Source organism: Drosophila sechellia, chromosome 3L, assembly GCF_004382195.2.
Source record: "Drosophila sechellia strain sech25 chromosome 3L, ASM438219v1, whole genome shotgun sequence".
NCBI classification, from domain to species: domain Eukaryota; kingdom Metazoa; phylum Arthropoda; class Insecta; order Diptera; family Drosophilidae; genus Drosophila; species Drosophila sechellia.
In genome coordinates this window covers 2769986-2789742 of record NC_045951.1, presented here as the reverse complement: position 1 = coordinate 2789742, position 19757 = coordinate 2769986, and the positions used below count along the sequence as shown (strand labels likewise).

The window sequence follows — 19757 nt, the reverse complement described above, 5'->3', positions numbered from 1 at the left end:
TCGCCCCGAAGGAGGGGCGTCATAAAGGGGGATTACATGGTTGTCCACATTCCATTCAAAATTATTATCAAGTTTAATATTGTAACATTCAAATACTTTTTTTTTATTTGTTAACAACTTCTCGCTTTATTGGTTCACTCAACTATCCAGTTTTCTAGGCAATGTTCAACATCTTCTTCACCTCCTCCTTGTATTTGCCCAAGTTGTACTCGTTTTCGCCCTCGTTTATCAATTGCTCCACACAATCAGCGAAGGACTTGCTCGGAACCACTTTTGGGGCACCCTCCTTGGCGTTCCAGTTGAGGATTTCCTCGGCGGAGAGCTTCGACTGGTTGCGCTCGAACAGATAGACCTCCATATCGGCCTCCGATTTGGTGGCCTCCCAGGGCTCGGTGACAAAGGATTCGTGATAGCAAGCGGTGAGTAGATACAGGGCGTAGTCGTAGTTCTGTTTCTTCTGCGGACAGCGATCCGTGACGAAGGTAACGAGGTCCGTGTCCTTGTCGTAGCGATCGCCCACCAGGCGCAGGAACTTATCCCTAGCGTGCGCATCGAACTTTAGGTCTGAGAGCTTCAGGCTAATGGTGACGCGCCTGGCTTCCGGATTCCTGATCGTGGGCAAACTCTGGCAGTAGTCCGTGGTGGTGACCTCCAGGGGGAAGTGGCGCTGCCACTTGGCCTCCGTCTCCAAACGCTTTGGCCATGGCGTGCAGAACTTCTTGATGGCCTCACATTGCTGCCGGATGGCCGGCGGTGTCAAGTGCAGAAAGTTGGGTATCTTCATCAGCTCCGCATTGGCGAATTTCGACGGGGCTGCAGCTCCGCGTTCCGTGAATCCCTGACGCAGTGGCAGAGGCACACTGGCAGGGTGGAACGAACGTGGTCCTGGCCAAACGGCCGTCCAGTCCTGATCCACCGCCATGCGGCCAGTGCGCGGCGGTGTGATGGGATCCCGGCGGACCTGCTGGCGCTTCTCAAACTGCTGCTTCACCGTCCGCAGGCTGAGCACTCGGAATTCTGGCCGAACAGGAAGATATATAAAACGGTTAAGCCAGAGAAACTTAATTGTTTACCTTCATCATCCTCAACTTCTTGCTGCTGCTGCTCCTGGTTGGAAAAAACACGGATACCGCTTTGCGCCGTCTGTTTCTTTAGTGGCAGGCGTTCCAACACGCGAGTCAGCGCGCTGGACATGGTTTTATGTAAAATTTTTAGCTTAGATACCTAAGTTTAAGTAATATTTCCAGCGACTTATGCGGCTTTTACGTAAACCATGCGCCAACGAACTGCCATTCGCCACGAACAGCAAGCAAACAGCTGTTTATAGAAACTTGCCAATTACAGAGAAGCATACAAATAAAAGTAACGTCTTTTTGAATTATTTTGTAAGCTGCGAGATAGTAAAGGGTTGGCAGTTTTTAACCTTTAAGCAGATCCATAAAGAAATACTTAATCTTTTTCTTTTATATACATATTTATTCAGGTAAAATAATAAAAAATATAACTCTCATGTACTGTAGTATGGCTAAAAAGGATAAGTTCAATCACACCCATGTCGGAATCACCGTTCGGGATCCCAATTCCCTCGTCACCTCGCCGCCTCGTACAAGTGCTCCTTTTATGTACATTATTTATTATTAGTAAAACAATAAAAAACATTGCGTTATGCTGTAAGCCCCGTGAACTATAGCTACCGTAAACCTAGTCGGCCTGTGGAGCAGTTGCCTAGTGGATCTCCTGCTTCCACTTGTCGCGCGCCTCCAGTTTGGCCTCCGGAACCAGCGAGCTCTTGGCGCCGCCCAGGATGTTGGTGGTGGCTTGGGTGGCCAGCACCGCCGGGCAGACGACCAACTGCGGAATCTGGCGCACCACCGCGCCCACCGCTCCGCTGTAGCCCTTCTGGTCGTGCTCCGTGATGGCGGCTTCGATGAGTGTGTTGGCCGATTCGTTGATGCCCTCTCTCACTATGGTGTAGGCGTTGGCCACGCCCTCGCGCAGGTCCTTGGGTCGTCCCTGTCGCCTCCTCTTGCCCTGCCTGCCGCCCTTTCGTTTCTTCATGGAAGGACCTGCAGATAGCATATCGAAGGTAGTCTCCGCCGTGAATTGTAGCAGGTGTATGATCCTGGAGGTGATCTCCAAGGCAGCCAGTGCTGTGCGAGCGGTGAAACTCTGGGCACCCAACTGGAATCCTCTGATAATTCGTCCATCCTTGTTGTACTGCTCGATGGGCAGCCGGAAAAGATCGTAGATACCCTGGAAAAGCTGCAGCACCGCATTCGTGGGTCCAATCCCGCTTAGGATATTAGGCAGTTGATTCCGCTTGATGTCCTTCAGCCACTCCTTGGCCAGGAACTCGCAGAGTTTGTTCCATCCCAGAATGCCCCTGCGGTTCACAATTTCCCTCAAATTAATTCCGGATCCCTGCAGCTGGGCGAGACCCATGATTAGGCCGGTGACCGGTCCTCGGGAAAGTTCAATCCGCCTTCCATGATAGTCGAAGCAAATGGGAAGTGCTGGACTGAAGATCACCTCGCGGAAGAACACAGGTGGAGCCGTGGCGGTATCCTCCTCCAACTCTACATCCAAGCTGTTCTCTTCAATCAGCACATTGAGGTTCCTCTCCACCATCTCCTTAACTTCTGAATCGGGCAATTCATCGGAAAACTCGTCCGGCATTTTGCTCACCGACATCACCGGCATGTCCGTTGCCGACGAGCTGCTGACCTCCGTCTTGGTGCCACCAGCAGCACTAGCGGAATTTCGGAACATGCCCGAAAAGAAGTCCTCGAGAAAGAGCAGAGTATCCTGGTCAATGTTGAGTTTTATGGGCAGAATGGAGACCCTCAGGGAGCACTCTTCCGCGGAGCTCTTTTGCGGATTCGGACGCACATTCAGAGCCTTCACTATGACCATGTTCTCGTCCGGCTTGTGGGATAAATTGTTGCCCGTCGGATGGTACAGGAACTTGTTGATGTCCGACGATCGTAATCTATCTCTTATTTCGATTTCCGACACAAGGAGCACCTGACGGGACGAGTACATAGAGGTAAACGGATAGGTTTCGTAGGAGAATCGAATCTTGGAGAGCTGCATCTCCACTAGAACCTCCAGATTGCGCTGCGATCCTTTGGGTTGCTTGGGCAGACTCTTCTTGGAACCCTTTTTGTCTTGTTTATCCTGCTCTTGAGCTTGAGACACGCCATACTTGTAGGTATCGGACATGCCAAAGCCACTGGTTGCCGATGAAGGGGATTTCTTGAGCGGCTCATCGGGAAAATCCCGACCTCCATAAAGGTGCCACGTGAAGGTCATCTCGCAGAGGGTGTAAGTGCTCTCGGCCACTGGGAAATTAGCTGGAGGCCTCAGCAGATCCACTTTCTCGTGCGGCAGCTCAAAGTGGTTGTCCACAATCTGCAGAGGGTCATCGGAGATGTAAATCTGCTTGACACCGAACTTGTCCATGCGTGAAATCTCCTCGTCGTGGATGATGTCGAAATCCCGCTCCTCCAGGGACGCGTTGCCCAGGGAACCCAGCTCCTGTTGCACTTGAGAGCCCAGTGAAGTCTGCGGTTGCACTTGGCTCTGGTGGTAGTAGGACTGTAAGATCACATTCGACTCAAAGTCCAGGATGTCTCCGATGATTGAGGGACTCTCGACCATCAGGGATTTGGTCTGTAGCTTGGCGGGCGTAGATTTCCTCTTCTCCTTGGGCTCATCCGGAAAGTAGAATATCTCAATGCCCTCCTCCCGACCACCTGGAGATTTCGTTGCCCTGAGATTGGGCGAGCACTCTACGTCTATCACAGCATCGGCCATCAGTTTGCTCACATGGTTCTGGGTGTGATCGCTCACCTCATGCTCCTCGTTTGGTTTTGGCTCTGCGGGCTTGGTGTCCTCATTCAAGATGGGCTCCTCTGGCGGACACAAGTCCCTGTCGTTGGCCACATAGGCTATAAGTTGGGCTAAAGCTGCTGCCGAATCGTAGCAAGTCTTCAGATGCATATCGTGGATGGAAGAGCGCAGATCCACTCGCGGTTGTCCACTACCTTCTGCATTCAAACGGAAGGATATATTCAGGAGTCCCAGGTTCAGTACAGGTATCAGGGAGTCGTTGGATTCCTTAACCAATCCCAGGTGCAGGACGCAATCCTCGGCCAGCAGTCGCAAGGTGCAGCCACTCATCGATGATATGATATTGCTGCTCAAGGTGCAGTAGCCAAGATCCAGGAACGCACGTTGTGGAAAGAATTTCGGCCGATAGTCGATCCCAGCATTCCAAACATGCAACTGCAGCTCGGAGACCAGAGCAAACGGTTCGTATTCCTCAATGGGAAAATCGGCCACGTCCATAAAGTCAATCAGTTGATTCAGCCAAGAGTGATCCGAGTGACAGGAGTGATGCTCCAGTATGGCGCCACTTATTCCAAAGGACATTTTCATCCTCTTGATGCGCTGCTCCGGTTGCTTCTTGATCTCAGCCACGAGTGATAACACCTCCATTCTTTTCCTGTCCTGCTGCTGATGAACATTTGCAAAGTTATAGATGGTGGGCAACAGCTTTTCATCCGCCAAATCACTCCAAGCCAGCTCCAAGTCCTGCAGCGTATTCCCGCAATGCAAGGCGTCGATCTCGCCCAGCTGGATGCAAAAGAAACTCCGATTCGAATCGTTGTCCAAGCCATTCACTGTAAACAAACGCAGCTCCTTTAAGTTCACCTGAAACTTACCGCACTCCTTGGATCGCTGGTTGGTCTCGGGATCTAGAAGATGCGAGAAAAGAATCAAAGATCCCTGCTCCACAAACAACTCAAAGGAGAAGGCTTCATTCCGCACAGGTGGCGCCGGTGGAGCAGAAACCGTTGGCTCCGCCATGGAAAAGTAAATGCTGCTCTCCATGGCGCTCGTACTGAGCAGCAGGTTTCTTCTGAACTCTTCCAGCTGGGGCTCTGCATACAGGTCTTTTGACTCTGGGACTTCGTTATCCGTGTTGTTGTCGTAGTGCGGAGAACGCGGTTCCCACATGAAGAGATCTCCGTTCAAGCGATTGTATATCAGCTCATACATGCTCTTGGATTCCAGCACAACTTTTACGTGCGGTATAAACGTAAATATCTTCAGCTTGGAAGACTGGGTGCAACTGTCGCAGAATTCATTGATCTCCTCCGTTTCGCCGGGTAAAAGGGAATCGGTTTTGTCCACGCTACCATCGAGTCCCTCAACATGGGAGGTGTAGCCAAAGGTACATTTTGAGCTAAACGGAGACTTCCTTGGCTTCTTTTGGCCATCAGTGGTGTCTTTTAACTGCAGTACGTCAATTTGGATCTTCTTGTTCGGCTGCATTCTTTGCTGGCACTTCAGGAGATGCACGGCACTCTGCTTATCCGCGTCACAATAGAACACATCTAGTTCATCCGAAACGATGCTTATCTGAGACTTTGAACTAACAACCAGGGAGCGGAACTCCACGGCCAAGAAATCACGTCGCACATTTTTCTTCCACCAGGGAATCTTTTGCGGATCGTTGGCGGCTCTGCCATCCACCACAGGGAAACGCAAGTGAAGACGCAGATTTTCGGACTTCACCACAAACTCCGTTTGGTTGGGATCATCTGGATAGGGCGTTGAAGAATCGGAATCCCCGGAAAACGGAGAGCTCCCGAAGAGCGCCCCCAGTCGATCGTATATAGATATATCCAATTCCGCCGTACATTCATCCAAACTGCATTCAATTTTGTTGGAGCAACGATTGTGATTTTGCTTGAACATGAACGAGGAGCTCTGGGTGAGAACGATCTCCGGTCGGATGTGGTAGCCATCCGGGCAGTTTCTCTGGCGGTCGAACTGGAGCAGGTGCTCCACGGAGTTGTCCAGGACTTCGATGAGATCCACCGCAGTGGCGGACAGAGTAGTCCTCGATGTGAGCTCCTGGAAATAGCGCTGCTGGCTTCCACTAACGATTATTGGGGCTGCTCGTAGCAGAAGGTACTGCTGATTTGGCAGCGGCATGTGATTCTCCAGGACCGTGCCCAAGAAGAAACCACTGGCAGTGTCCGAGTAGCGAAGGTAACTTGCGTGATCGAAAACCGTGCTGCAACTGTCGATGTTGGCCGTGTTCTGGATAAGAATGTCCTGGTGCAAAGCAATTCCGTAGATTTTCGAGATCTGCACCTTGAACTTGAGGATCTCGCCGGACTTCTCTGTGTAGCCCAGCTCCTGCTGCAGTGTATTGGTACAGGAGGTGACCATGCTGTTTGTGGATTCGCTCATCTTTCGACTCCGTGCGTAACCGCTTCTCGGGGGATTTCCGTAAGCGGAATATTCGGAGGGATCCGCCTCTGACATTCCTGTACACCAGTCTGCATTCTGGCCCAGAATCCCCGTCATCCGAGTGGGCTGCTGCAGACTTTGCATCTGATACTCACTGGGCGGAGCCGATTTTAAGCTCCTGCCCTTTTTGGGTCGCTCCTGCTGACCGCCGCAGTTGAAGCCCTTAGAGAACTCGATCAGCAGGTGAATTTGACGCGGCGTTAGCATGAAGTATATGTCGTCCAGACTTAGTTCTAGGCTGACCTTGGGCCCCACTATGTTTTCCGTCTGCTTGATGTTGATCTGGATGTTTTGCGCGCCCTTGAGTTCCACAATCTTGCAGAGCTGCTCGTAGGGAGTGGGTCCAAACTGGTGATCCATCACATCAAGCACTTCGGAGGTGTGCAAACTAAGTCCCTCGATCACCAAATTGTGCTTGGCTATCATGGGCAGTGCATTGAAACTGCTGTTGGGATCTTCTTCGGTTTCAGTGTCCTGGGAGGTGGACATGGGCATCTCGTAGCCCGTCTTGTTCTTGTACTCCACATGGCTGGCCTGGAAGGAGAGCACCAGCTTCCGGTCCGATCTGGGCAGCAGGTACTCAATGTTTAAAGTAGTATTTGTCAGTTTGGCGCGTATGCGATTGAGCACGTTGTCGATGGTCTCTGCGAACTTCTCCAGCCCAATCAGGGCGTTATTGTGGTTCAGAAAGGGCACATCGTCATCCACCTGCTTCATGCACTCCTCGGCCATTTGCATCGAGCTGCTCACCGACGACCACATGGACTCCAGCATGGTGGTGCCGCTCTGGTAGCGTGTGACTGGCCTCAGTGTGATGGTGAGATTGTGGATCTCCAGGCTACTGTCGTTGGTCATCAGCGCATTCCACGGCACCACGACGGTCAGGCGGCCAATGTGGCCCGAGACCACCTCGAAGGCCCAGCCCTGGTCCTCGAAGAGATCGTTGAACGCGTTGACCTTCAGGAATATGTCCTCCACCACTGCCTTGCCATTGTAAAGGTCCACCTTCAGCTGCTCCAGGTTCAAGTTATTCTCGAAAAACTGGCCCAGGTATCGCTGCAGCAGGTAGCGACACATTTTTGTTTTGAGGCCATCCCAGGGATTAAACCACGACATCACGCCTGAGTTGTTAGCCTAACTTTCCACGTTCGCCTTCTTTGTGCGTTTTAAAATTTTATGCGAGTTGTTTTTCCAGCGCAGCAGCAGCGACAGCAACAACAACTCCCCTTTGTTATTGTTTTCTGGGTGGCGAATCACGGAAACGGAAGAGAATTGAGGCTTATTTTGTTGATAAGACTCTGGTAAAAACGCTTACCACTCACATTTTTCGATTGGCGGAGGCGCAGCGCGGCTGTGGGCGGATATATATGTGCATTATTTTTGAAAATTATGAATTAATAAAGCGCAGTAGCAAGTGACCATCAAGTTGGCCCTTGTTCTTCTTTTTTTGTTGCTGCGACCAGTGTGGCCAGGTGTGAGAAGTTCACCAAATACCCCCTGCTAAGGGCAATGCGGGGGATGGGTCGAACGGGGTATTTTAAATTGATATGATTTATTATTATAAGCCGATTTTTGGTAAGTAATTTGTCAGTAAACTTTAGAACCCTGTCTGGATATTTAAAATATACATTGATTAACTATTGAATTATAATGCTGCTTGCATTATCTGCCTGATTTAAGTAGTCATTTTAAATTTACTTTTATGTTCATTTTATAAGTTGTGTGCTTGGCGTGTAAATCTTTACATTTCCGTTAATAAATATAACTTAGTATTTAAACAACACATAATTATCATCGAAGATTAATTCAAAATCCAAACCACCTGTTGCTACCCCGCAACAAAGTCATGCTTTGGTCAGTGTTGAAAAACGCAGCTCCACAGCTGTTTTGCAAAGTTCTTAATTATATTTTTGTTTGCTTATTTTGCGCTTTTGTTTTTCTTTCGCTTGCAATTATTATGTTTATTTGGAATTACTTGACCCTCTTCTGCTTTGGGTTCGCCCTCATCGATGCGAAATCCATCAAGAAGTCTCAGGCCAATCTGCTGGAGCCAACTCTTGATCCTGATGAGAAGCTAGGGAAGATTGGGAAGTCCCCACCCGACATATCCAATGAAGTGCAACGTGTGCAGGTTCCATTAGGTGCGTCGCCCGGCAAGGATGACTGGCAGGGCAAGTGGTTTCCCCATGCCCCGGGACAACAGCAAAAAGCGATTAAATCCAAAATGAAGAGCACCACTGAGGAAGTTCCTCTGCTGGAGTCCACAGCCAAGGATGGCTGGCAGGGCAAGTGGTTTCCACAAGCTCCCGGAGAGCCGCACGTGGTGAAGAAAAAACCGCTGGTCGAGAAGGAAACCAAGTCGGCGGAGTCCACCACACAGGATACTTGGAAGGGAAAATGGTTTCCGCAGGGTCCCAACGAACCGCACAAGACTAAACAAGGCAGCTGTGATGATGGCAAGGTGAGTTTAGACTTATAGATAACATTTGAAGGGTGTTCCACCAAACAAAAGAAGGTACGCAATATGGAGAACCCCCTTAAATACCTATGAATGCTTAGTATTAGTCCTCTTTTTCTATCATTGTTATTACCAATTTTCAGAGCAACCTTTCTGTGGACTTCGATCCAAATGACATCCGTGACAGCCTGAATTTTCTTTGCATCAGCAGTAATCGCAGTTTGTATCAGCCAGATTTGTCCAGAGAAGCCATTCTTACGGAGCACTTTCTGCCCAGCGCATATCTGCCGCCTGCCAAGTGCCTTAATGAGTCCATCAGCTACTCCCATCTGCCTGCCACCAAGTAAGGCGAACTGTATTATAGTTTCTTGCTAATTTCAACCTCAAACCTTTATTATTACCAGTGGCCCCTATCGCCCGATGCCCGCTGAATATGGCACCTATTCATATTTGCCGCCACAACGATACGTGCGTAATCTGGCGGAAGGTGCCATCGTGATGCTCTACCATCCCTGCGCATTTCCCGGCCAAGTGAAGCAGCTGCAGGACATCGTGGGTGGCTGTTTGTATCGCCATCTGGTGTCACCCTCGCTGGCTCTGAGTCCGGAGCGACCGCTGGTCCTGCTCGCCTGGAGTCGCAGCCTGGAGATGTCCGTCGTGGATCGAAAACTGGCGGCGGATTTTATCCAGAAACACGCCAAGCAAGGACCACTTGTCCCGGAGGAATTGTCGCGTTTGATTGCCAACAGACAGACATACAAGGAGGGCCTTCTCGTCGAAGCGCACTTGGTCACCACGGCAGACGACTATGGGCTGTGCGGCTACCTGGAGGAGGAGATGTAGGGTGAATGTGTTGACTATTTGATTTTAATAAACCTCGAATACTTTGCCAATTTCTCTTTGACTCATTAATTTACCCATCAGATTTAAAAGCTTTGCAGTCTGGTTGCACTGCAGCTGAGAAGGTGTGAATCACGATTTTTTTCTTTTGCCTAATAAAAATAAACAAGAACTTAAGAACATAAGTTCTTAACTTAAAAACATAAGTTCAGTTGAAAAGTCGTTACTTTGGCCTTTCTTCAGTGGGAACTTACCACACTTGAAGAATAGCACTAACGCCTTCTGCTTTGGTATTTTCGCGTGTCTCGCTTACTGTCCTCAGTTCGGTTTAGTTCTCTTTTCTCCGGATAAAATCAAATTCTATAAGCGATCGCCAAACGATCCCCCACTTGGTCGCCACACAAACAACGTCGCCCGAAAGCCGACGGCTGCATCATCATCACCTCTCCGGAAACTCCCAGCAAGCCCCGGATCCAAAGTGTAGCCCCCATTCGCAAAAGAAGAAGAAGAACAACAACAATAGTGGAGAGGTGAAACAAAGGAGACTCGCACTAAAAACAATTAATTTTGCAATTTCCACAACGTCGACAAATCAAGTGATTGTGCAGTTCGTATAGACCCAGGCCAGGCCACTCAGCTATTTGCAGCGAATCCTGCTTGGATTTCAGGCTTTACATAACATCCAAGACGGCCATTCGAAGGAGCACCGGAAAAGGATTGCAAACTCAGGAGTCGCAGAAGGTGGAGCACTTGGAGCTGGAGCAAGGAGACAACTAAAGGATAGTAAGGAAATCCCCAGATTACCCTCTACGTCCAACATGAACAACCTGGCAGACACTGTGGTAGTTGATCCTGGATTCGGAGGCGGCGACAAGCAGCAGCAGGCTGGACCGGCGCCGCAGGATGCCAGCGTGGTGGTTCCTCCGCCGGCCACCAAGCAGTCCTCGGCTCTGAAGAAGACAAGTCGGTACAGGAGCCGCTCCCTTAGTGCCTCCTCAACGGATTCCTTCAGCTCCGCCAGCTACACGGGCAGCAGCGAGGATGGCGACGACGTGCCGCCCAGGGAGAAGGTCCAGAAGAACTCCAAAGGCAGCTCCGACTTCTGTGTAAGGAACATATTCGCCCAGCATGCATTTGGGCGCAGGGAGATCGAGATTGCGGAGCAGGAGATGCCGGGCATCATAGCGCTGAAGAAGCGCGCGGCCGAGGACAAGCCTCTGAAGGATGCCAAGATCGTGGGTTGCACACACATCAACGCCCAGACTGCTGTGCTCATCGAGACGCTGGTGGAACTGGGAGCCAGCGTGCGCTGGGCCGCCTGCAACATCTACTCCACGCAGGTGAGTTCTGGTTTACGACCCATCCGCCATGTTGGTTTAGCTATTAACTCCGGATGTCGTGTGAAAATGTAATGGGGTTCTTACGTATTCATAGGCTGCTTAATGCACTTAATGGAAACTCTTGAGAGATATCTTAACTTATTTTCCTATATTTATTTAAATTCATATGCATATGCCTGCTCGGTCACTTTATCTGCTCGCTCGCTTGGAGACAATTGTTGTCACGCCAGGCGACGCAAACAAATGATCAATCAAGCCATGTTAATCAATTAAGCGCCCGCGGCTCAAGTGTTTGGCAATCGCTGAGTAATTGATGTGCCCTGAATTGGGTCGCCATATCATTGGGAGTGGAAGTTACGGACGCAGTTTGAGTTCCAGCAGCGTGGCTGATGCAATTATCACGAGTCTGCTGACGCTAAACAATTTATGGCTCCTCTAATGAAGCGATGCGAGTGCGAGGGCGAGCACCCTTCCCCGATCATTTATGCACCCATCCGTGCCAGCTTTTATCGCCCACGGCCCCCGACAGCCTGTCACGCTGATTCACCTGTATCACCTGCGACTTATCAGCCGAACTACGAGTGCCGTGCTTAGCGAGGGTGGAGCCCGATGCCCTATCAGCTCGATATAAGTCAGATATTAGCAAATGTTTACGCCGCATTAGGGTGACTCCATTTATCAGGCCAACTCTCGAGGGCTTTACTTGTTTGACAATCGTTTTATTAGCCTTCAAGAACTCCTATTTTTAAACAAACTTAATATCGTTGCTTATTTTCCGGATGGCTCGTGGTATGCTGATAGTTTGTTATTTTTTAGAACGAAGTGGCCGCTGCTTTGGCTGAATCTGGCATCCCGATCTTTGCCTGGCGCGGCGAGACGGAGGAGGACTTCTGGTGGTGCATCGATCGATGCGTGAACGCGGAGAACTGGCAGCCAAACATGATCCTGGACGATGGCGGCGATGCCACGCACTTGATGCTGAAGAAGTACCCGACCATGTTCAAGTTGGTCAAGGGAATCGTGGAGGAGAGCGTCACCGGAGTGCATCGACTCTATCAGCTCTCTAAGGCCGGCAAGCTGACGGTGCCGGCGATGAATGTCAACGATTCGGTGACGAAGACCAAGTTCGACAACCTGTACAGCTGCAAGGAATCCATTCTGGACAGCCTCAAGCGCTCCACGGACGTGATGTTCGGTGGCAAGCAGGTCGTGGTCTGTGGCTACGGCGATGTGGGCAAGGGATGTGCTCAGGCTCTAAAGGGGCAGGTAAATGGCACCCATACCATTAGTATGATATACTTTTGTTAACTTCTTAATCTTCAATCATAGGGCTGCATTGTGTACATCACGGAGATCGATCCCATTTGCGCCCTGCAGGCCAGTATGGATGGCTTCCGTGTGGTCAAGCTGAACGAGGTGATCCGCAACGTGGATATTGTGGTGACGGCGACCGGCAACAAGAACGTGGTGGTGCGCGAGCACATGGACAAGATGAAGAGTGGCTGCATCGTGTGCAACATGGGCCACTCGAACACGGAAATCGACGTGAATGGCCTGCGCACACCGGACTTGACCTGGGAGAAGGTACGCTCCCAGGTGGACCACATTATCTGGCCGGAGGGGAAGTACATCATACTGCTGGCCGAAGGCAGGCTGGTCAATCTGAGCTGCTCCAGCATCCCCTCGTTCGCCGTGTCCATCACCTCGGCCACCCAGGCCCTGGCCCTGATCGAGCTTTTCAATGCCCCGCCCGGACGCTACAAGTCGGATGTCTACTTGCTGCCCAAGAAGATGGACGAGTATGTTGCCAGCCTGCACCTGCCCACCTTCGATGCCCATTTGACGGAGCTGAGCGACGAGCAGGCCAAGTACATGGGACTGAACAAGGCCGGTCCTTTCAAGCCCAACTACTACCGCTACTAGGATGCACGGCGGGCGGATGCGGACAATAACACCAGCAATTAGAAGAAACAACAACGCCAACGAAAGTATTGTCTTTGCGAAGAAGTAAAACTATTTAAAACAATTGTTGACACACACACACACATACACGCGCGGAAAACACAAAAGAATACGGAAAGGAGAACACAAAGTTACTATTACCATTGTATTGCTTAGTTTAGCTCGAGCAGAATTCTTGGTTGCTTTTCGTTAGCATTTAAAGTCTTCGACATAGTATTTAGCACTCGCTTTAGCCGCAGGAGTATTCTCTCCGTTCACCTATCCACCATGACTCTCTAATCCCCAAAACTAATCTTGCCCCAAGAATTTATCCCCATCAACATTTTTTTTAGCCGGTTACTTAAATTTATTTTAGATACTTCGTACGCCTGTCGTCAATCAGACTGCAGTAGCTCAAAAGACGCGATTAGTTCTCTAAATGTATACTTCTAATTCGGAATTGATAATATCTTTAATGGGAATTGACTTGTATAATGGTTTCTAGCATATTTGCATGACATTTCTATAACTTTTTTGGCGTGAAATCAATGTACATTTTAATGTTAACGACTTTCCCGACTAATCCCTTTCTTGAGCTACGACAGCTGGGCAATAAGTGATCGATTTAACCTCTCGTATTGTTTACGTGCTTAATTTGTTAATGTTTATAACCCCCGCTTATGATTATGATTATACTTTTGTACTTTCGTTTCGTCCCGAGAGCGTTGATGGAAATGCAGTGCATGGTATTCCATTTATTCAATTATATACACGCTGGCATATATATCAGATCGAGAATTATATATATATACACTGCATATACACCTAATATGTATATTAGAAAAAGTGAAAAATGTTTGTAAGAAATTTGTGAGAAACGCAAAACAATAAAAAAAAGGGATTCTTTATTGAGCAATTAGATCTGTTCCACTGATTGATTTTCCCCCCACCAGCCCCGTCGAATTCAAAACCAGGAAAAGTTGCTTTCGTATTTTTCAGATGCATCACTCGTCTATTTCTCTTTTTATTACTCGGTACTTGCCTTAAACTTGTTATGTTTTTCTTTGATATTTTATAAAATGTAAACTACACGAGTTTGTCATAAAAATCATACACATTATGTATTATAATTGTTTTCTTTTGTAAATTTTCCGTTCATCTGAACTATTCCTAAAATGCCGTAAAGTGCATAATGTGCACACCCGTCCTAATTAGGGTAATGCTAAAAACACATGCGTCAACTAAATCTTAATCAAAGGTTGTGGAAAAAACAAATCCAGGCGGGCCGAAAGTTACAGGGGGTTTGTAAATCAGGCTGGCGGAGAGGCATACACATATATTTGCATCTGGAGAGGATCGGAGGGCGGATCTGATCTAGTCGAGAAAGTGCGGCTTGAGATGCTTTAGCATGCCGAAGGTGCGGAAGCGGCGGATCTTCATCACCTTCATCAGCTCGTCGTCGCAAATGGCGAACTGCTTGTTCTTGGGGTCGTACAGATCGCGCTCCTTGATGATGGCCCACACCTTCTTCACGACTTCGTGGCGCGGCAGGGAGGACTCTCCCATGAGGGCACTCAGTTCCGGTGATAGATTGTATGCGCGTGTGAAGCCGGTGCTCTTACGTCCCGATCCTGTTCCCCCGGCCGCCTTGCCCTTCTTCTTGGCCACCGGCTTCTTGACCACCTCGTAGTCCGAGTCCGAGCCGGCATCGCTCTCGGTGCCGGAGTCGTCGGCATTTAGGGTCTTGCGTTTCTTCTTGGGCGCCTTGTGCTTCGTGGGCTGTGGCCTCTTCTTGGGGCTCTGCTTCTTCTTCTTGGCGGCCTCCTCCTCGCTGCTGCTGGGGTCCTCCTCCTCGCTGGGCTCGCTCTCATCGTCGGGATCCGCATCGGGATCCTTGCCCTCGTCATCGTCCTCGTCCTCCTCGTCCTGCTGCTCGTTGATCACCTCCATCACGATCTTGTCGAACTCCTTCTTGCGGCTCAGCAAGGAGCAATTCAGCTTCCCCTCCACCTGCTCGCGCACCCTCTTCGCCGAAATGGTCGCCAAATCGGCGTCCTTCAGCACCGCCTGAATTTCACGACGCAGGTCCTCGCTGGAGATGTCCGACATCTTGGTTCGTGGTGTTCCTCGTTTTCCTGCGCTACACGTAGGTCTTTCAGCCTGCGGGTCACATTGTGGGCATTTTCAATTATTCCATTGTACGCACAACCTAATCCCAGGCATTTTCCACTTACCGGAGATCCGTTTTCGGTGGTATATTCACGTTTTTCCGGATTCTTTGCGGCGCTTAAAGAGACAAATCTTTTTCGTTTTTTCTTTACACCAAGTCCCGGCGTCTCTATAGGGTTGCAACTTGATGAGAGCTCCTATCGGTTTCGATTAATGCTGTTAAGCGGTGGTGCTGTTGAATCTGGCTAGATGACAGGTATGTGGAAGTTTACTTTGTAACTGATTTCAATAACTTAAAGGAATATTTATGTATTGTTTGTTTTCAAAAAGTGCAAAGTGTGTGTGAGGTCCATTATACTTCTTAATAATCAGGTTTTTTTTTTAAGAATACTGATTTATAAAGGCAATAAATAGTGTGGTTCTGATCGAATGGTTTCGGCAATGTCCAGATATCTGTCTCACCGCCAACGTCTTGAAATTATTTCTCAAAATTATATAAATGTGTATGGTTTTACTTTTTCAAATAAAGTTTCATATATGTTCATAAATATATGTTCATTTTAATATTCTTGTATTTCCTTAAAGTTATATCGCTATCGATTGCCAATCGCCTTTGATTCAAAATGCATGGAATCTGGTCACCCCAAATCAGCACTAAGCTGTTGGCATATCGATAGTTTCAGCTAAACATCGATTCTTGTACCAGCTCTAAAAACGTCGCGTATTTGTTAAAAACTTTGTTAAAATAATATTTAACAACCGACTTAAGTTCGCCCCGCGCCGCCAAACGCTTCTCCGATGCGCAATAAGTTCTTGGCCTTAACGTTGGTCGTCTACGTGTCGCGATATTCGCTGCGATTTCAGCAGCTGCAGCAACAATAACAACATATATAAAAGATACCAGCAACAACTACAACACACACACACACAACCACGGCAACAACAACAAGAACGTGCGCTGAGGTAATTTTGCTATTTTTTCTTCTTCTTTTTTGTTTATTTATATAAATGAGCGTGTGTGTGAGTTCAGTGCGTGCGATGTGCGTGAGATTCCCGTCCAAATTTGATTTTTGCTGCAATTCTCATGTAGGCCCCCTTTATTTAATTGCATTTATGTATATCTATCCGGCTGCTTTTAATTCGCTTTTAGCCAGAGATTCGCAAGTTTTCCCATCTCCCAGTGGCTCCTCTTCGTCGCTTTTCGCTACTCCGCTTTGTTCCGCTGCTTCGCGTCTTTGTTTTGCCGGCGTTTTGACGGCTTTTGTTGTCTTCTTTTGCTCGAGACTGCGACGCCCTTTTTCCAACTGGAATATACGCTCTCCTTAACTTAAGTTCTTTGATTGGAAATAAATATGGAACTAAATAAATAAATGTGTAGCGTACAGTATAACATATAACACGAAATGTAGTAATTGTGTATACAGTGGTCTTTCATTTATGCAGTGCATTTTATAGGGGCCCGACTGTACTGTGCCTTATAAACTTATTGTTTCTATTATTACTATTTCCACTGAGTCAGTTCAGTGCATTAGATCCAGTAATTCTGTAAAGAAATTACCCGGCAACGATAAAAGTGTTTTCTGAGATATGTACATACATACGTACATCAATACATATATGCATGTAACTATAAAACTGATTAAAAATACACAACTCAAGATAAGAGTGCAAGTAACTTATTTCATTTTTTGTATAATTCAGCATCCAAAATGCAATGACCCGAGGGAAATCTCTGAATATTATCACTAGAGAGAAAATAACATATATATATTTAAATCAGTATCTTTACACATGTAAACATTATTCGCCGATTTAAATATTTATTTATTGCAGCGGGTGTGCTTCGTGTTGTCAGGCATCCATTTCTTATTTTTTGTTTGTTTCTTTTTTATTTATTTTATCTTGTTGTCGCCTCACAGTGTCTGCCGAAAGTTTGTAGCCCCTACCTGTTGCTATGTGCCGCCCACAAAAGTGATCGCACAGTTTTCGCAGGCAGTGTGGAAAACAGATTTGGGATTTCAGTGTTTTTTCTGACCACTTATATGTTCTTGGCATAGTTTTTGTTTTTCTTTTTACCGATCTAACATTTCTCATTTAAGTAATCACATAAATTATCGCAGATTTTGAAATCATGCGACGAAATAGGCATTTTAAAAAGTCTTTTTCATTTTAATTAGATCCCTTAGGAAAAATAACATTTGATTATCACTTGAGAAATATGAAGTTATTATTTGTATATTTCATTACTAAATAAAATGAATTGCAGCTAAGAATGGTTTTCATTAATTATCATAATTTAAATATTTGGTAAAAACGAAAAAAAGGTAAAGGAAATAATGGAAATCTCTTGAAGTTTCCCGCTGTTTCGAATCATTTTTGTTTATAGCTGCTTTAAAACTAAATGCTCGCTGTGCCGTTTCGTCATTATGAAACGACGTCAAAGTAAAAGCAGCAAAACTTTCGCATGGTGAAAAATGTTTTCCAATTTCCCGCCACCGCTCCTGCCCCGCAAAAAAAGGGAGAAAGACTTTTCTCGCCCACGCCGAAAATTCTGACGCGCTCGATTTGTGTTTGTCTTGCTGCCGTGTTCCCATACTTTTTATGCTACCCGCTAATAATTTATGCATAAAAATCGAGAAATAAATAAGCAAAGCTGCATTAAGGCGATCCGAAAGTGAGTGTGTGCGGCGGTGGAGGGGAGTTCTTGGTGCACAGTGGGCCATAAAAGTCGTCCCACTCATAACTCGGGGGCCAACTATTTGTCTGTGACCCTGGGCGAGGTGCTTGACAGCGGCAACAATTAGATTCGAATGGATGGACGTGCATGTATCTTTTTATGCTTTTAGCATGTGCACCATAAAAGTGTGCAAACGCCGAAATTCGCCAGTAAATTCCCTTTTTTTTTCGGTGCACTTCGGTTGGCCCTGGCATTGCACTTGCAGCATGGAAAGTGTGAAAATTGTGCAATCGCCGCAAATGGAAAACTCACATGGGCGATATTTTCGCATGAAATACGCTACACTTTGTTTACGACAATTTACCAATGCAGGAGCGAGGAATCGAATGCTTTAAACCGAAAAAGATTTAGCCAAACATACAGTGGCTAAAAACTCAAATAGCTCAAAATCCTAACTAAATTAATTTTGCTATTCAAGTACTTATAAAGCGTATAAGTGTCTAAATTTGCATGTAAGGGTTTAACAACTAGGTCCATGATGTGCTTGTATCCACTGTATTAAGGGGGGCTGGGAATAGTTCTGGGACTAAAGGCGTCATAAAACAACACGCCCACAACCATGACACAATCGAAGATGATGCCTGGTGATCCGCCGCCCATTTGCCCGATTTTCCCCGGGGCTCTGAAAAGCCTTTTGACGTTTGCGCCCAATTTGGCCATAAATTTAAGAAATGATTCCCAACAAAATTCTGCACTGGTCAGTCGGGCGAAGCAAGAATTTGTGTCGCTAAATCAAAACGAACGACAGCGAAAATCAGAGCTGAGTCAATTTTATTATTTTTAGTTGCTGCTTTCGGTATGTGCTTTAATGGTTTACTTTTAAGCGTATATTTCTATTTGCGAATAATAAGAAATATATATATTTTGGCGCTATATTTAACCCAATTAGTTGGGGCGTTCTAAATTTAAATCTGCGATTTACTTTGATTTTCACTCGCCTGCATTCCTCGGCCGCAAATCAATCGAAAGAGCAAATTCGATGGGGGATACTGATCGGGGATTAGTCATGCAGGTGGTTCTTTCACTGAAACTTTCAACTCCCCGCACAATCGAATTGAAATCAATTCGCAGCTCGGTATGTGTTTAGATTCTGCACGAATCATAAATTATATTTTATGGCTGGAATCGATTCCCCAACGTCCAATTGCCCAATTTGTGAATTTGTTTATTGGCAGAAAATTATGCTGCGATCTGGCGAAAGTTATTTCAGAGACGTTGCTTTTCAAGGTCGTCGAAATGTTTGCAAAGGATTTTTGCAGTTAAGATCTCTGCTTTGGATGCTGGCCAAATAATAAATATGATTTTTTTCGCATTTTTCACTTGGCATATCTTTTTGTTGCTCCTTGCGAAAGGGGTGGGGGCTTGGGGGATAAATAGGAGGTGTTGGTGGGGGACTGGAATATGAAATGGGGAAATATATTTTATGAAGTCAGTCGTAAATAGAATACACTTAAAGTGTACAGGCTGTATTCAGATAGGAAGAGTGATTGGGTTAAGATGCATTGAACTTTAAATGGCTACATTTGCTGACTGCCTAACTAGTTTTGGGGAAAATGAGACTATGAGTACAAAAAATCTGAGACGGAGTCACATAATCAATCCTATTTGGTAAAAATTATACTAGGTATCACTTAAAAGACCATTAATTGCTATAATGTGACAGCCAAGGATTCGCCACCAATCAATTTCAACCTTTGGGGGACCTTGGCGCATTTCCCCGAAACCGAACCCACCCGAAGATGATTGGACTAAGTGCAGGCAGGCGTCTTGACCCACAAACCCACTTAGGAACCGATCCCAAACGATCGTAGGACCCCAAATGCCGGACCCAGTGAGCAACTCTCCTTAGTGTAGGGTGCTCGGGAAAGTAGACCGAAAACTTAGAAGAAAACTTTTCGAAATTAAGAGCCGTGCGCCGATCGCCAGACTCTCCGCGGAGAGGATC

The 19757-nt window shown here is 47.2% G+C and overlaps 5 protein-coding genes across 8 annotated transcripts; 2 read left to right on the top strand and 3 right to left on the bottom strand.

Annotated features, from left to right (window-relative positions):
• Positions 1-72: 72 nt before the first annotated feature.
• LOC6610521 (28S ribosomal protein S35, mitochondrial) lies at positions 73-1295 on the bottom strand. Its single transcript, XM_002035065.2, has 2 exons — positions 1074-1295; positions 73-1017 (listed from the first exon to the last, which is right to left on the bottom strand). The coding sequence occupies exons 1-2, from the start codon at positions 1192-1194 to the stop codon at positions 155-157; spliced, it is 984 nt and encodes a 327-aa protein (XP_002035101.1). The 5' UTR covers positions 1195-1295; the 3' UTR covers positions 73-154.
• Positions 1296-1613: 318 nt separating this feature from the next.
• Positions 1614-7791, bottom strand: LOC6610520 (autophagy-related protein 2 homolog A). 2 transcript variants are annotated; one of them, XM_032718173.1, is made up of 2 exons: positions 7643-7791; positions 1614-7568 (listed from the first exon to the last, which is right to left on the bottom strand). In XM_032718173.1, exon 2 carries the CDS (start codon positions 7441-7443, stop codon positions 1726-1728), a length of 5718 nt encoding a protein of 1905 aa, XP_032574064.1. In that variant the 5' UTR covers positions 7444-7568; positions 7643-7791; the 3' UTR covers positions 1614-1725. The 2 variants fall into 2 exon arrangements, with proteins under 2 accessions (XP_032574064.1, XP_002035100.2); XM_002035064.2 differs by having other exon boundaries at positions 7650-7791.
• A 403-nt stretch (positions 7792-8194) lies between these two features.
• LOC6610519 lies at positions 8195-9678 on the top strand. The gene is made up of 3 exons (XM_002035063.2): positions 8195-8788; positions 8929-9128; positions 9190-9678. The coding sequence occupies exons 1-3, from the start codon at positions 8285-8287 to the stop codon at positions 9626-9628; spliced, it is 1143 nt and encodes a 380-aa protein (XP_002035099.1). The 5' UTR covers positions 8195-8284; the 3' UTR covers positions 9629-9678.
• Positions 9679-9926: 248 nt separating this feature from the next.
• Positions 9927-13827, top strand: LOC6610518 (adenosylhomocysteinase-like 1). 3 transcript variants are annotated; one of them, XM_032719491.1, is made up of 4 exons: positions 9927-10155; positions 10223-10965; positions 11782-12231; positions 12295-13827. In XM_032719491.1, exons 2-4 carry the CDS (start codon positions 10444-10446, stop codon positions 12886-12888), a joined length of 1566 nt encoding a protein of 521 aa, XP_032575382.1. In that variant the 5' UTR covers positions 9927-10155; positions 10223-10443; the 3' UTR covers positions 12889-13827. The 3 variants fall into 3 exon arrangements, with proteins under 3 accessions (XP_032575382.1, XP_032575381.1, XP_002035098.1); XM_032719490.1 differs by having other exon boundaries at positions 9927-10232; positions 10294-10965; XM_002035062.2 differs by having other exon boundaries at positions 9927-10965.
• Positions 13828-13895: 68 nt separating this feature from the next.
• LOC6610517 (upstream activation factor subunit spp27) lies at positions 13896-15273 on the bottom strand. Its single transcript, XM_032719492.1, has 2 exons — positions 15141-15273; positions 13896-15066 (listed from the first exon to the last, which is right to left on the bottom strand). The coding sequence occupies exon 2, from the start codon at positions 15013-15015 to the stop codon at positions 14281-14283; it is 735 nt and encodes a 244-aa protein (XP_032575383.1). The 5' UTR covers positions 15016-15066; positions 15141-15273; the 3' UTR covers positions 13896-14280.
• Positions 15274-19757: the final 4484 nt, after the last annotated feature.